This window comes from Piliocolobus tephrosceles, chromosome 3, assembly GCF_002776525.5.
Source record: "Piliocolobus tephrosceles isolate RC106 chromosome 3, ASM277652v3, whole genome shotgun sequence".
Taxonomy (NCBI): Eukaryota; Metazoa; Chordata; class Mammalia; order Primates; family Cercopithecidae; genus Piliocolobus; species Piliocolobus tephrosceles.
Window position 1 is genome coordinate 60,596,812 of NC_045436.1, and position 15,795 is coordinate 60,612,606.

The 15,795-nt window shown below is 42.4% G+C and overlaps 1 protein-coding gene and 1 non-coding gene across 2 annotated transcripts; both read right to left on the reverse strand.

The window, feature by feature from the left end:
* Positions 1-150: 150 nt before the first annotated feature.
* LOC111546296 lies at positions 151-254 on the reverse strand. Its single transcript, XR_002732718.1, has one exon. It is a non-coding gene; the product is annotated as a small nucleolar RNA U13 (small nucleolar RNA).
* Positions 255-10,489: 10,235 nt separating this feature from the next.
* Positions 10,490-10,826, reverse strand: LOC111546275 (40S ribosomal protein S27-like). The gene has a single exon (XM_023217613.2). The coding sequence runs from the start codon at positions 10,793-10,795 to the stop codon at positions 10,541-10,543; it is 255 nt and encodes an 84-aa protein (XP_023073381.1). The 5' UTR covers positions 10,796-10,826; the 3' UTR covers positions 10,490-10,540.
* Between the last annotated feature and the right edge of the window lie 4,969 nt (positions 10,827-15,795).

Sequence of the window (15,795 nt, forward strand, 5' to 3'; positions counted from 1 at the left end):
ATGGTGATTTAAAAAATTGCTTCTTTATTATCTGAAATACTTTTGTAGACAAATGTTTCTTCATCAGGCTGACAGGTAGTTTACATGTAAGGACAAAATAAATTCTTAATTCTGTCTCTCCATTAACCCAATTTTATTTTGTTCTTTTCATGTCAGATGGGTAACATGCTGATGTTGTAACAAGGCTGGAGTGTGGCACATCTCACACGTGCACGTGAACACCCAATTATCACACCTATGAACTACAAAAGGATCTAAACAGATTTTAAGTTAGCCAGTTGTTTCCCTAGGATCTTCCAAAGGTGATCAATACAGTTGTGTTTTTATCTTGGTGAAGGGATCTCATGATGAACTAATGGATTTTAACATGAATTGTAAATAAATAAATAAATAAAATGGTATGATTTAAGCCATTAAGTTTTGGGATATCTGTTAACATGGCAATAGATGACTGCAATAGTCCTCTTCCATTTAACAAGAAAACTTTGTAGATAGAAATGCTAAAGCTGGGTGCAATGGCTCACACCTATAATCCCAGCACTTTGGGAGGCAGAGGCAGGAGAATCACCTGAGGTTAGGAGTTTGAGACCAGCCTGGCCAACGTGGTGAAATTCTGTCTCTACTAAAAATACAAAAATTAGCTGGGCATGGTCGGATGTGCCTGTAGTCGCAGATACTCAGGAGGCTGAGGCAGGAGAATTAGCTTGAACCTGGGAGGCAGAGGTCGCAGTGAGCCGAGATTGTGCTGCTGCCCTCCAGCCTGGGCGACAGAGTGGGACTCTGTCTCAAAAAAAAAAAAAAAAAAAGAAAGAAAGAAAGAGAGAGAGAGAGAGAAAGAAAAAGAGAAAAAGAAAAGAAAAGAAGTGTTAAAGCAATTTTCATTATCAATCTTGTCTTTTCTGTTGCTTCTGTGAACTGACATTCTAACCTTGATGGGCAGGTGGCATTGCCACGCATTTTAGAAGTTGCTGCCGATTTTGTGCCCATCCACATGGAGCAGGGTGCCGTCAGTCTGACATGTTCCCCACATGTCCCTTCTGGCATTGTTGCTTCAGGAACCAGGCACTGCATTTGTCCCACAAGAATCAGCCCCCAGATTTCCTTCCAGATTATCTGATTTCTTCCATTGGTTTTAACTCATGGGTGGTCCATTTACTTCAAATCTAATGTCTGAAAGGCTCCTAATTTTGTTTTTCTAGAGACAAGAAGCAAAATTGGTCAGTATGTTTCACTCACACAGAAGCCATGTCTAATCTGCAGGAGGATAATTTTGACATTGCCAGAACTATTGTTCTGTCTGAATGACTATGATTAGTTTAGGATCTCATTTGAAAATAAGGCAATTGCGCCGGGCGCGGTGCTTCACGCTGGTAATCTCAGCACTTTGGGAGGCCGAGGCGGGCGGATCATGAGCTCAAGAGATTGAGACCATCCTGGCCAACATGGTAAAATCCCGTTTCTGCTAAAAATACGAAAATTAGCCAGGCATAGTGGTGCGTGCCTGTAATCCCAGCTATTCAGGAGGCTGAGGTAGGAGAATCGCTTGAACCCAGGAGGTGGAGGTTGCAGGGAGCCAAGATCGCACCACTACACGCCAGCCTGGGTGACAGAGCAAGACTCCATCTCAAAAAAAAAAAAAAAAGAAAAGAAAAGGTGAGAAGATTCCTTGACATAATAAGACTTACCCGTAAGCTATAGTATATTTAACTTAGGCCAGAGGGAAATACAATAGATTTATATTCTTTCTAGCTATGTGTTTTATTACAGTATCACAGATTATTGCAACAGAAGAAGCACAATAAGAAAAACACTGAAAGAAAACAACAAAAACAAATATTCAGACAGGCTGCTCATCTTCCTCATGGTGAGGTCTTCTCCGGCCAAACTGTTAAGGCTATGGCTGTGAGAGAGGATGACTGGGAGACGGGACAGTGAGTACATCCAGGAATAATTCTTAGAAATCCTCAATTAAGTTCAATAGCATTTTGCTAAACCTCAAGCCTGGTAATTTATACACACACTTATACACGAATATACTCTGCTGCCCTGGTTCTTCAGCAAAAAGAAGGCAGCTTATAGCTGAAGAGAAAGCTCACATTACAAAGACTTCATTACTTTTACAAAATATGCACCAAAGGACATTTACTAGTGCACTGAGAGCTATTATCATAAATAATTAAAACTAAACTATTCTTCTCTAAATAAATGTACATTGGGTGATTCAGAGCACTAAGCTTTCTCAACATACTGCTCTGTATACTTACAATGCAAGAACCCACCCAGGCCATTAAAATGATATTTCTGGTTTTCCCATAGAGACTTTAGAAAGCAGATTTGGATGGGGCACAAGAACTTAGGATGCTGAAGTCCTTCCTTCTAGTTGCTTTTTTTCCTCTTATAGTAATTATTTACAAGAAAATGAAAATGTTTGTAGACATTTTTTCATGAAGGGCCCTTATAGTCGGATTTTACACAAATACATTGATGCACAGTTCAAAGAGTCTGAGTGTTAAGCAACATGACATTTCTCAAGCATCACTGCCCATCGTGGAAGCCATCGTGATTTGTGTTGAGAGGGAAACTTCTGGAATCTTCCTTATTCAAAGGATATAAAATGAAGAGCCATCGTGATGTGATTGAAAGGATTTCCTATGCCCTTTAACCCAATGCATCACTCTCATATTTCACTCAAACACTGAATTAGATATGTAATAACTACTTGGCTTGCTTCCATGTGAGTCCTGGAGGAAACTGAAGTTGCCTAGAGATCGAATAGCTGCTTTGGATTTCTAGAGTCAGGATCCACTTCTGTTGCTTTGTCAGCTTCCCGGCTTACCCTGATTTGGGTCTCTTGGAGGTGAGTAGCTTTTAGGAATCTGGTAACCTTGAGGTCTCTAGAGTTAATCTGAATGAATTCAATTCTCAGAACTGAACTTAATTCAAAAGCAGCCTTCAGTTAAAAACAGGTCTTTATTCCTGGGGCCTGTTTAAACAAAACTAGACCTGTCCTTTGTCCATTCTTTTTTTGTTTGTTTTTTGAGATGGAGTCTCGCTCTGTCTCCCAGGCTGGAGTGCAGTGGTGCAATCTGGGCTCACTGCAACTTCCACCCCTCAAGATTCAAGTGATTCTTCTGCCTCAGCCTCCTGAATAGCTGGGACTACAGGTACATGCCACCTGGCCCTGCTAATTTTTGTATTTTTAGTAGAGACGAGGTTTCACCATGTTGGTCAGGCTGGTCTTGAACTCCTGACCTTGTGATCCGCCCACCTTGGCCTCCCAAAGTGCTGGGATTACAGACGTGAGCCACTGCACCCTGCCTTTTTTTTTGAGATGGAGTCTCGCTCTAATTGCTAACTCTAACTGCTGGGATTACAGGTATGAGCCACTGCTATAACACAATGCCACAGACTGGGCAATTTATTATTATTATTTTTAAGTTACTTTTTTTTTTTTTTCTGAGAAGGATTCTCACTCTGTCGCCCAGGCTGGAGTGCAGTAGTGCGATCTTCACTCACTGTAAGTTCCACCTCCTGGATTCACGCCATTCTCCTGCCTCAGCCTCCCGTGTAGCTGAGGCTACAGGCGCCCGCCACCGTGCCTGGCTAATTTTTCTATTTTTAGTAGAGACAGGGTTTCACCGTGTTAGCCAGGATGGTCTCGATCTCCTGACCTCGTGATCCGCCCGTCTCGACTTCCCAAAGTGCTGGAATTACAGGTGTGAGCCACCGCACCCGGCCTTTAGGTTACTTCTTACAGTTCTGAAGGCCGAGAAGTCCTAGGTCAAAGGCCTGCATCTGGCAAGGACCTTCTTACTATGTCATCCCATGGCAGAAGGCCAAGAGAGCATGTGTGAGAGCAGGAGGGACCAAACTCACTTTATAAGGAGCCCAATCTCACAATAACTAACCCACCCCCTTCATGCTGACAGAGCCCTCATATCATAATCACCACTTATTAGGCCCCACCTCCCAACACTGTTGCACTGGGGATTAATTTCCCAACACACGAACTTTGGGGGACATGTTCAAACCATAGCAAAGGGCACATTCCAAAGGCAGAAAAGTGTGACTCAAAGGAAAAGTGCATACTATAAAGCTTAGCGAAAATAAAATCAAAGAATCTTAGTATAACAATTACAGCAGCAAAAGCTTTGCTATCATGGGCTGATGGAGGCTGGATCTTTGAGTATTTGAAGCTGGAAAACTGCAATTTGGGGGATTGCTTCTGCATTTTGGGTAGGGGTACTTGTCCTTAGGTCAACTCCTCATTTCTGTTCACTTTGGTAAACTTTTTTTTTTTTTTTTTTGAGACAGAGTTTTGCTCTGTCACCCAGGCTGGAGTGCAGTGGCACAGTCTCGGCTCACTGCAACCTCTGCTTCCCGGGATCAAGTGATTCTCCTGCCTTAGCCTCTTGAGTAGCTGGGATTACAGGTGTGAGCCACCATGCCCAACCACACTTTGGTAAACTTCCTAGTAATATAAACCTAAGGCCAGTTAATTCCCAATTCTTCAAAAGAAGCCATGAATCAGCAAGTTATACAAACTCAGATACTTCGAACTGAGATGTTAACATTCTGCTTAGTCATTTAAATTAGCACATTATCAACTGAACCATGTCACTCCACAGATAGAAAATATTTTCCTAAATAAACTGAATTGGAACTACTCCATAGCTAAAAATTATATCATTCTTTGGAGGTAAGTGCTTGGCTTTGTCCAAGCATGTGTTCACTAGGAGATCCGGAGACCAGATTGTGGCAAGAAGAATGCTCAGGCTAAACTTTTCGCCAGCTAATGCCTGAGGAAATAGAATCCCAAGGAAACAGATAATATATGTATTCATGCTACCTGGGCTATGTACAGGACTGGCTACACAATTTGTGGGGCCTAGTGCAAAATGAAAATACGGATCCCCCTTGTAGGGACTGTCAAAGACTCTCCTTGATGAAATGTTAGTCAACATCCTTTGAATGGGCCGGGCTATGGTGGCTCATGCCTGTAAACCCAGCACTTTGGGAGGCTGAGGTGGGTGGATCACTTGAGGCCAGGAGTTTGAGACCAGTGTGCCCAACATGGTGAAAACCTGTCTCTACTAAAAATACAAACAAACAAAAAAATTAGCTGAGTGTGGTGGCACACACCTGTAATCCCAGCTACAAGGGTGGCTGAGGTAGGAGAATCACTTAAACCCGGGAGGCGAAGGTTGCAGTGAACCGAGATCTCACCACTGCACTCCAGCCTGGGTGACATAGTGAGACCCTGTTTCAAAAAAAAACCAAAAATCCTCTGAACTCTCCTCTCAATTAGCCTCAGTGTTGGCTCCCCTCCTTGCCAGGCCTGCATAGTTCAGTTGTATCATGAATTCTATTAAGTCAGTTTAGAGAGAATCCCCCATCCTTATTACTTGATCACCCTGGCCTGCTTTAGCAAGAGCCCTGTTTAAGTTGGTTTAACAATAATCTCCCTACTGTAGGCTGGGCATGGTGGCTCACACCTGTAATCTCAACACTTTGGGAGTGCCAGGCAGGAGGATCATTTGAGGCCAAGAGTTCAAAACCAGTGTGGGCAACATAGCAAGACCTCATCTCTAAAAAAAAAAAAATTAAAAATTAGCCAGGCATGGTGGCACACACCTGTGGTCCCAGCTACTCAGGAGACTAAGGTAAAAGGATTGTTTGAGCCCAAGAGGTCAAGGCTGCAGTGAGCCATGATTGTGCCACTGCACTCCAGCCTGAGTGACAGTAACAGAGCAAGACTTTGTCTCAAAAAGAAAAAAAAAAAAAAAAAAGAATCTCCCTACCGTTGATGTCTCGTCTTCGTAATTTCCATCCTTAGACTCCACAACTCTGGAGTTGGTTATAAATCCCCACTTGTCCTTGCTGTATTTGGAATTGAGCCCTTTCTCTCTCCTCTATTGAGTCTTGATACCTATTGTAATTGTCCTGAATAAAGTCTTCCTTATCATTGTAACAAGTGTCAGAATAATTTTTTCCTGAACCGTTATGGTGTTGTGACTCAAATGGGATCAGATTCATCAATGGACTCCCAAAACTGCTCACCCAAGACCTCAAGTACACCTTTGAAGACTTTGCCTTCACTCCTGACTGATTAGGGATCACGTTGATGAGTCTGGCTCCTGAAGCAGGGCAGCAAACGACAGTCTGTTGAAGCACTTTTGATTTTGATTCTTAAGATGTAAGGACAGGCTGGGCTTCATGGCTCACGCCTGTAATCCTAACAGTTTGGGAGGCAGAGGCGAGTGAATCATATGAAGCCAGGAGTTCAAGACCGGCCTGGCCAACATGGCAAAACCTCATCTCTACTAAAAATACAAAAATTATCTGGGTGTGGTGGCAGGCACCCAGCTACTTGGGAGGCTGAGGCAGGAGAATCACTTGAACCCAGGGGGCGGAGGTTGCAGTGAGCTGAGATTGTGCCACTTTAGTCTGGGCAAAACAGCAAAACTCTGTCCAAAAAAAAAAAAAGATGAAAGGACAGATTTTGATTCTCTCTCTCTCTTTTTTTTGAGACGTAGTCTCTGTGTCACCTAGGCTGGAGTGCAGTGTGCAATCTTGGCTAACTGCAACCTCTGCCTCCTGGGTTGGAGCAATTCTCCCACCTCAGCCTCCTGAGTAGCTGGGATTACAGGTGTGCACCACAACGCCTGGCTAATTTTTGTATTTTTAGTAGAGATGGGGTTTTGCCATTTTGGCCAGGCTGGTCTTGAACTCCTGACCTCAGGTGATCCTCCCACCTCAGCCTCCCAGAGTGCTGGGATTACAGGCATGAGACACCACACCTGGCCAATTTTTTATAATCTTAAATATCTAGTAAATATAATATTACCTCACTTGACTAGTAACCCCAAGTAGAATAAAAATGAGCATATCATATTTGATGATGAAAATTTTAAGACATACTCGTTTTTATTGTCAATAATACCAAATTAGTCTTATTTATCAAAGATTTACTCAATACATGTGAACTTGAAAAACATTTGGGTTAGTTCCTATATTTCTAAGCGTTTTAGTAATATTAACTTTACTTAAGTATGCATTTATCTCTAAGTCAATTTAAACAGCATTCCATCAAATTAATTTCCAAAATCCTATAAAAGAATGCTGTTTAAATTGACTTAGAGATAAATGCATACTTAAGTAAAGTTAATATTACTAAAACGCTTAGAAATATAGGAACTAACCCAAATGTTTTTCAAGTTCACATGTATTGAGTAAATCTTTGATAAATAAGACTAATTTGGTATTATTGACAATAAAAACGAGTATGTCTTAAAATTTTCATCATCAAATATGATATGCTCATTTTTATTCTACTTGGGGTTACTAGTCAAGTGAGGTAATATTATATTTACTAGATATTTAAGATTATAAAAAATTGGCCAGGTGTGGTGTCTCATGCCTGTAATCCCAGGACTTTAGGGGGCCAAAGTGGGTGGATTGCCTGAGCCCAGGAGCTCAACACCAGCCTGAGCAATATAGTAAGATCCTGTCTCAACAAAAAATACAAAAAATTAGCCAGGTATGGTGCTGTGCGCCTGTCGTCCCAGCTACCCCAGAGGCCAAGGTGGGAGGATCACCTGAGCCTGGGAGGTCGAGGCTGCGGTGAGAGGAGATCACACCATTCACTCCAGCCAGGCAATGGAGTGAGACTCTAGCTCAAAACAACAACAAAAAGATTATAAAAATTATAAGTTCACTCTAAGAACAAATGTACAAGTAATGATGTAGTAAAAATGAGTCACTTGATATTCGTTACTTTATGCATATCAAGCATAGCAGTAAAACAAAAAACCGACGTATTGAACATTTTTAGGTTTTTGCTTATGTGATACTTGCTTAACAGGCGTAGACTATAAAAGTACTTAACAGAGAAATAACGTGAGATGATGGCTAGCTATGTTTAATGATATGTCTGCCTGAAAATAGTTTCCAAAATCTTTTTGGTAACTTGGAACCTTAGAGTTATGCTAAGTTAAATAATAGATATTCATTAAATACGTGGATCTTTTCTAAGATAAACTACTGAAACATTCATTATTAAGCATAAGTTTAATTTTATATACTTCTGGTTTCTCATTTTTATATGGTACAGCCAAGCTAAATATATTCGGATCTATTAATAAACATGTTCTTTTTGCCACATTGGAAAATTGTAATATGAAGAAGCATATACCTATAAAAATTGTCGGATGGTGTATATTCATAAAATATGCTAGTCTGCCACAGACGGCTGGTATGTGACAGACAATCCACAATTGTCTACTTCCTAGTTTTCTCTGTTAAAAAAAAAGGTTACTAAAGGTTAAAAATAATAATCAATATATGTAAATAAAACTACTAGAAATTATGAGGGTGAGGAGAAGCAACTTTGCATAAAAAGCATGCAAGCAATGTAAGATGTGTTTCTGTTAAGAGAAAAAGAGAGTAATTTTATCCTAGATTAAAATGACTGGTTGTTCCAGAATGAGAAAGATAAAAAGTAGAGGACAAAAACTGAATGGATATAAAAAGTCGTAGAGTGCTTGTGGAAAAGGAATCTTGGAAAAGGAATTTTATCTCGTGGTCAAAGCTGACTAAGATTGGATAGGTTTATTTATAAGGGTTTTAAAAAATAAAAAAAGTACACTAGAAAGAGTAAAATTGTACACCAAAAGTACACCGATGCGAAACTAGAATTCAGCTTTCTCTACATTAAAAATGACAAAGTTTTCTTGGATTATTGGTCTGCTCTTAACAGATTATAAGAGAAAGAGGTTATCTTTCTCTTTTGAGTGATCTGCCCAGGAAACCAAGATTTTGTGTCTTATCAGAGTAGTTTTCTATGCTTTATGTTAACCTTGATTATGTCCTTGATTATTTAAGACAACGCTTTTCACTTTTTAAAACAGCTATGAGACGGGCACTGTGGCTCACGCCTGTAATCCCTGCCCTTTGGGAGGCCGAGGTGGGCAGATCACCTGAGGTCAGGAGTTCGAGACCAGCCTGGTCAACATAATGAAACCCCATCTCTACTAAAAATACAAAAAATGAGCTGGGCGTGGTGGCAGGCACCTGTAATCCCAGCTACTCAGGCAAAAGAATCGCCTAAACCCAGGAGGCGGAGGTTGCAGTGAGCCGAGATCATGCCAATGCACTCCAGCCTGGGCGACAGAGTGAGACTACGTCTCAAAAAAAAAAAAAAAAAAAAAAAAAGCTATGATTTCTTTACAGTTGTTTTATCTTCTACACTTACTTTTGAATTATTTATTTATTTTTTTTAATGAGACAGAGTCTCGCTCTGTCACCCAGGCTGGAGTGCTGTGGCACAATCTCGGTTCACTGCAACCTCTGCCTCCCAGGTTCAAGTGATTCTCCTGCCTCTGCCTTCTGAGTAGCTGGGACTACAGCCACGCACCACCATGCTCAGCTAATTTTTGTATTTTTAGTAGAGATGGGGTTTCACCATATTGGCCAAGCTGGTCTCAAACTCCTGACCTTGTCCTCCCAGCCTCCCAGAATGCTGGGATTACATTTGTGAGCTACTATGCCTGGCCTACTTTTGAACTCTTTTGCTGTCACTTTGGTCAAATAGGTGGCTATTGTTTCACAGTGTCATAGATTTTATTTACTCAAATGCTCAAACCTTTTGATATTTCTGACGGTTTTGTCTTCCCCAAATCAAATTCTAAATGAAATCTTGATTTTGAATGGAATTTGAGATTTCCTAAAGGGCCTCTGGAAAATCTCAAATAATTTATTCTTTCACCTTGTAAAGAGAGAGATTTTTTTAAAAATTATGTTTATTTGATATGTTGAATTGCAAGAAAAGCATCAAATTGAGCCTGGCACAGTGGTTCATGCCAGTAATCCCAGCACTTTAGGAGGCCTAGGGGGAGGATTGCTTGAGCTCAGGAGTTTGAGACTCACCTGGGCAACATAGGGAGACCCTGTCTCTACAAAAATAAAAAAGTTAGCCAGGGCAGCTGGGCTTGGTGGCTCACGCCTGTAATCCGAGCACTTTGGGAGGCCGAGATGGGCAGATCACCTAAGGTCGGAAGTTCGAGACCAGACTGACCAACATGGAGAAACCCCATCTCTACTAAAAATACAAAATTTGCCGGGCACGGTGGCGCATGCCTGTAATCCCAGCTACTAGGGAGGCTGAGGCAGAAGAATCACTTGAACCCAGGAGGCAGAGGTTGTGGTGAGCCGAGATAGCACCATGGCACTCCAGCCCAGGCAACAACAGCAAAATTCTGTCTCAGAAAAAAAAAGTTAGCCAGGGCATAGCAATACACACCTGTGCTCCCAGCTACCCAGGAGGCTGGGGTATGAGGATCACTTGGGCCCAGGACATGGAGGCTGCAATAAGATATGATCATACCACTGTACTCCAGCCTGGGTGACCAAAAAAAAAAAAAAAAAAGTGTACTGTCCACTGTATTGTATTGACTCTTCCCTCTTTGTTTTTTTTTTTTTTTTTTTTTTTCAAAATGTGTTTTTTTTGATGGTTTCCCACTCATGTTGATTCAGAGTGCCTTTAGTGCTGCTTCCTCCTAAAGGAACATCCTTCTGTAAGCCTTGCTTTTCCTCCTGTAGGCTGGCAGAGGACAGTGGAGCAGCCAACACACAAAACTACCGTTTGTGCATGGCTAAAGACCGTGGTGATTTTATAGCATCCTGGGCATTTCACATCCATGAAGTAGGAATTGGGGCTCTGCACCAGGCATTTCTTCTTGTGTTTCCTCTTCTCCTCTTCTGGGGAGGGATGAAGGAGATCCTTTGCGAGAGGCATGTTCTCGTGTGGGTAGGTCGTCACCGCCGGAAAGCAACTCTTCCCTCTTTGAATTAAAAAAAAAAAAAAAAAAAAGAGACTGATGACAGTTTGCTCCTTGATTAAACTTTAGTTAGTCTGAGCCCTCTTCTTCAGCCCTTGACCTTGGTCTGCATTCTTGCTGGGCTTGCATAGCCCAGTAATAGCAAGAATCCTACTACATCAGTTTAGAGTGAAGCACCTACCTTCGATGTCTGATTACTTGGTCTACCTTTAGCAGGAATCCTGTTAAGTCAGTGTAACAAGAATTCCTCTATCCTTGATGTTTCTTCTTAAGTAATTTTTCATCCTGTGACCTCGCACCCACCTCACATTCTGTTCCTTGGTTATATTAATAAATTTCCACTGTCCTTGCTGGATTTGGAATTGAACTCTAATCTTTTTCTCCTATTGTGGTAGTCTTGACACCTTTCACAATGGTTCTTCCTCCTGCCACCTGCTGGACCGAGCACCATGCCCACACTGGGGCAGGAAGTTGAAACAGACACCTGTGCCAGGAAGCTCAAGGCACCTGGATCAGGGCTGGGGAAGAGGCAAGGTTTCCTCCTTCTCCGTCTGGCCAGAGAGCAAGTTAGAGGCTTCAGAGACAGGCACAGGTAGAGGACATCTGTGCCCAGCAGTGTGGATATCTCACAAAAGACACTCAGGCAAAATGAAGAGGCCTGAACAGAAACAAAACAGAACAAACTGAGGCATTTGTTTTGGAGCATATAAGGAAATAGTCTGAGAAAAGAATGACTGAAGAACTACATTTGCCAGGCACAGTGACTCATGTCTGTAATTCTAGAACTTTGGGAGGCCAAGGAGGGCAGATCACGAGGTCAAGAGTTCGAGATCAGCCTGGACAACATGGAGAAACCCCGTCTCTACTAAAAATACAAAAAAAAAAAAAAAAAAAAAATTAGCCGGGCGTGGTGACACGTGCCTGTAATCCCAGCTACTAGGGAGGCTGAGGCAGAAGAATCACTGGAACCTGGGAGGTGGAGGTGGAGGTTGCAGTGAGCCGATATCACACCACTGCACTCCAGCCTGGGCAACAGAGCAAGACTCCATCTCAAAAAAAAAAAAAAAAAGGAACTACATTTCAGCAAGTGGGTCGGTGATAATTTAGTTACAAAAAATTTATGTATGTTCATTTTGAAGTTACACATTGCTGAGGCCAAAATGTGTCAGTTGCACATGCCACAGATGATAAATAACTGGAATTCTAATTTCTTTTCTAAATGTGAGAGAAAAAAAAACCTACGGCTATTCACCACTTTGAAAATCAAAACAGAAATGATTTCTTGGCTATGACGCCAAAAGCACAGAACACAAAACAAAGCAGACTTCATCAAAGTTAAAGAATTTTGTGCATCAAAGTAAAAAGGCAAACAATAAAATAGAGGGGAAATATTTGTGAACTGCATATCTGACAAAGGATTAATACGCAGAATATATAAGGATATGCAGTAGGAATAGGGAAGTATTGTTCAATGAGTACAGTTTCAGTAAGGGATGATGCAAAATTCTGGAGATGGACAATGGTGATGGTTGCACAACAATGCGAATATACTCAATGCCATTAAACATAAAATGGTAACTTTTATGCTATATATATTTTACTATGATAAAAAAAAAAAACTCGCCCAGGTGCGATGGCTCATGCCTGAAATCCCAGCATTCAGGGAGGCCGAGGTGGGTGGATCACCTGAGGTCAGGAGTTTGAGACCAGCCTGGCCAACATGGTGAAACCCCATCTCTACTAAAAAATTAGCCGGGTGTGGTGCCACGTGCCTGTAGTCCCAGCTACTTGGGAGCTGAAGCAGGAGAATCACTTGAACCCGGGAGGCGGAGGCTGCAGTGCAGGGATTTGAGATTACACCACTGCACTCCAGCCTGGGCGGCAGAGTGAGACTCCATCACAAACAACAACAACAACAACAAAAAAACCTCAGGCTGTGTGTGGTGGCGCATGCCTGTAATCCCAGCACTTTGGGAGGTCAAGGCGGGCAGATTGCTTGAGGTCAGGAGTTCAAGACCAGCCTGGTCAAGATGTTGAAGCCCTGTCTCTACTATAAATACAAAAAAAAAAAAAAAAATTAGCCAGGTGTAGTGGCACACACCTGTAGTCCCAGCTACTCAGGAGACTGAGGCAGGAATATCGCTTTAACCTGGGAGGTGGAGACTGCAGTGAGCCGAGATCACACTACTGCACTCCAACCTGGGTGACAGAGCAAGACTCTGTCTCAAAAAACAGACAAACAAATCAACCCCAGGAAAACTCAACTATCAGAAAGCCTGAATGTATTTATTTATTTAATTTATTTATTTTGATGGAGTTTCGCTCTTGTCGCCCAGGCTGGAGTGCAATGGCACGATCTTGGCTCACTGCAACCTCTGCCTCCCAGGTTCAAGTGATTCTCCTGTCACAGCCTCCCAAGTAGCTGGGACCACAGGCGTTTGCCACCACGCTCGGCAAATATTTGTATTTTTAGCAGTGACGGAGTTTCACCATATTGGTCAGGCTGGTCTCGAACTCCTTACCTCATGATCCACCTGCCTCAGTCTCCCACAGTGCTGAGATTACATGCTTAAGCTACTATGCCCCGCCCAAAAAGCCTGATTAAACCTATAAATTAGGAGAAGGTTATTGAACTATGAAAGGATTTTGTCAATTTTAAAATGATTTAATTTAAGTAGGATCGTTTCCTAGAGCTTTACTGTGTCTCTTCACAAATCATTACAAATTTGATGAAGTGGCCGGGAGCATTGGCTCACGCCTCTAATCCAAGCACTTTGGGAGGCCGAGGTGGGCAGATCAGCTGAGGTTGGGAGTTCGCCACCAGCCTGACCAACATAGAGACACCCCGTTTCTACTAAAAATCCAAAATTAGCTGGGACTTGCGGCACATGCCTGTAATCTCAGCTTCTTGGGAGGCTGAGGCAGCAGAATCTCTTGAACACGGGAAGTGGAGGTTATGGTGACCCGAGATCGTGCCATTGCGCTCCAGCCTAGGCAACAAGAGTGAAACTCCGTCTCAAAAAAAAATATTTTTTTTTTTTTTGTTTAAGTGTTCAAGAGTGGGTAAAAGGAGAAATGGAATAAAAGAAAACATGCTAGGGATATTTGCAAACCATGTCTGTCTCTTAACAAGGCTATTGAATATTCCATTTACGAGTTTATTGGTTTTTGTGTTTTTTTTTTTCAGACAAGAGTGCCACTCTGTCACATACGTTGTAGTTCAGTGGTGTGGTCACGCCTGGACCATCCTGGACCTCCTGGGCTCAAGTGATTCGCCTACCTCAGGTTCCGAGTAGCTGGGACTACAGGTTCACACCACCACACGTGGCTGATTTTTGTATTTGGTGTGGAGACAGGGTCCCACTATGTTGCCCAGACTGGCTTCAAATGCTTCAGTTCAAGCAATCCACCCATCTCAGTCTCCCAAAGTGCTGGGATTCCAGGTGTGAGCCACCACACCCGGCCTATACATACGAATTTCTCAAATTTTTATTTTGAAAAAAATCCAAGACTCACAGCTATAGTAAATGAGCTTCCTTGTACCTGTCATCTAGGTCGATTAGTTTGTTAACACATTGTCGTTTTTCCCTCTTTATATAATTACAATTTTATTACTTTTGATGAAATATTAATGATTAGGGAGTAACCTGCAGACATTATGATTCTTTACCCCTAAATAATTTTAGCACACATCTCACAGAACAATGACTTCGCATTACATAGCTAGAGCACAATTGTGTCGATTGGATCCTTCCGGTGGGTTCTTGGTCCCACTGACTTCAAGAATGAAGCTGTGGAGCCTCGCAGTGAGTGTTAAGAGTTCTTAACGATGGTACATCTTAAGTTTGTTTCTTCAGATGTTCAGACGTGTCTGGAGTTTGTTTCTTCTGGAGGGTTTCTGCTCTCGCTGACTTCAGGAGTGAAGCTGCATACCTTCCCAGTGAGCTTTACAGCTCTTATAGGTGGCGCATTCAGAGCTGTTCATTTCTGCTGGTGGGTTCGTGGCCTCCCTGGCTTTAGGAGTGAAGCTGCAGACTTTTGCGGTGAGTGTTACAACTCATAGCAAGTAAGCAGCGGCAAGATTTATTGTGAAGACCAAAAGAACAACACACTCACAACACGCAAAGAAACCCGAGCAACCTGCTGCTGGCGGGTCAGGCAGCCAGCTTTTATTCCCTTATTTGGCCCCACCCACATCCTGCTGATTGGTCCATTTTACAGAGCACTGACTGGCCCGTTTTACAGAGTGCTGAGTGGTCCATTTTACAGAGTGCTGATTGGTCCATTTTTACAGAGTGTTGATTGGTGCATTTACAAACCTTTAGCTACACACAGAGCACTGATTGGTGCATTTACAATCCTTTAGCTAGACAGAAAAGTTCTCCAAGCCCCTACCTGATTAGCTAGACACAGAGCACTGATGGTGCATTTACAAACCTTTAGCTAGACACAGAGTGCTGATTGCTGCATTTACAATCCTTAGCTAGACAGAAAAGTTCTCCAAGTCCTAATGCGACTCAGAAGCCCAGCCAGGTTCACCTCTCACAGTGATCATATTCCGAAATTTAACAATGATGTGGTACTGGACAATGCATATACAAACGTCTCCAGTTGTTCCTTTAATATCATTTGTGAAAAAATAATTACCTTTTCCATTCAGAATCTGATTCAGGATCATGCATTGCATTTAATTGTCGTGCTATTTATTTATTTATTTATTCTTTGAGACGGAATCTCGCTCTGTCACCCAGGCTGGAGTGCAGTGGCCGGATCTCAGCTCAATGCAAGCTCCGCCTCCCGGGTTCCCGCCATTCTCCTCCCTCAGCCTCCGGAGTAGCTGGGACTACAGGCGCCCGCCAAATAGCCCCGCTAGTTTTTTTTTGTAGTTTTTAGTAGAGACGGGATTTCACTGTGTTAGCCAGGATGGTCTCGATCTCCTGACCTCGTGATCCGCCCG

Bases quoted from the DNA above. Each gene is read 5' to 3' on its own strand.
- LOC111546275 (XM_023217613.2), bottom strand. From the start codon at position 10,795: ATGCCTCTCGCAAAGGATCTCCTTCATCCCTCCCCAGAAGAGGAGAAG.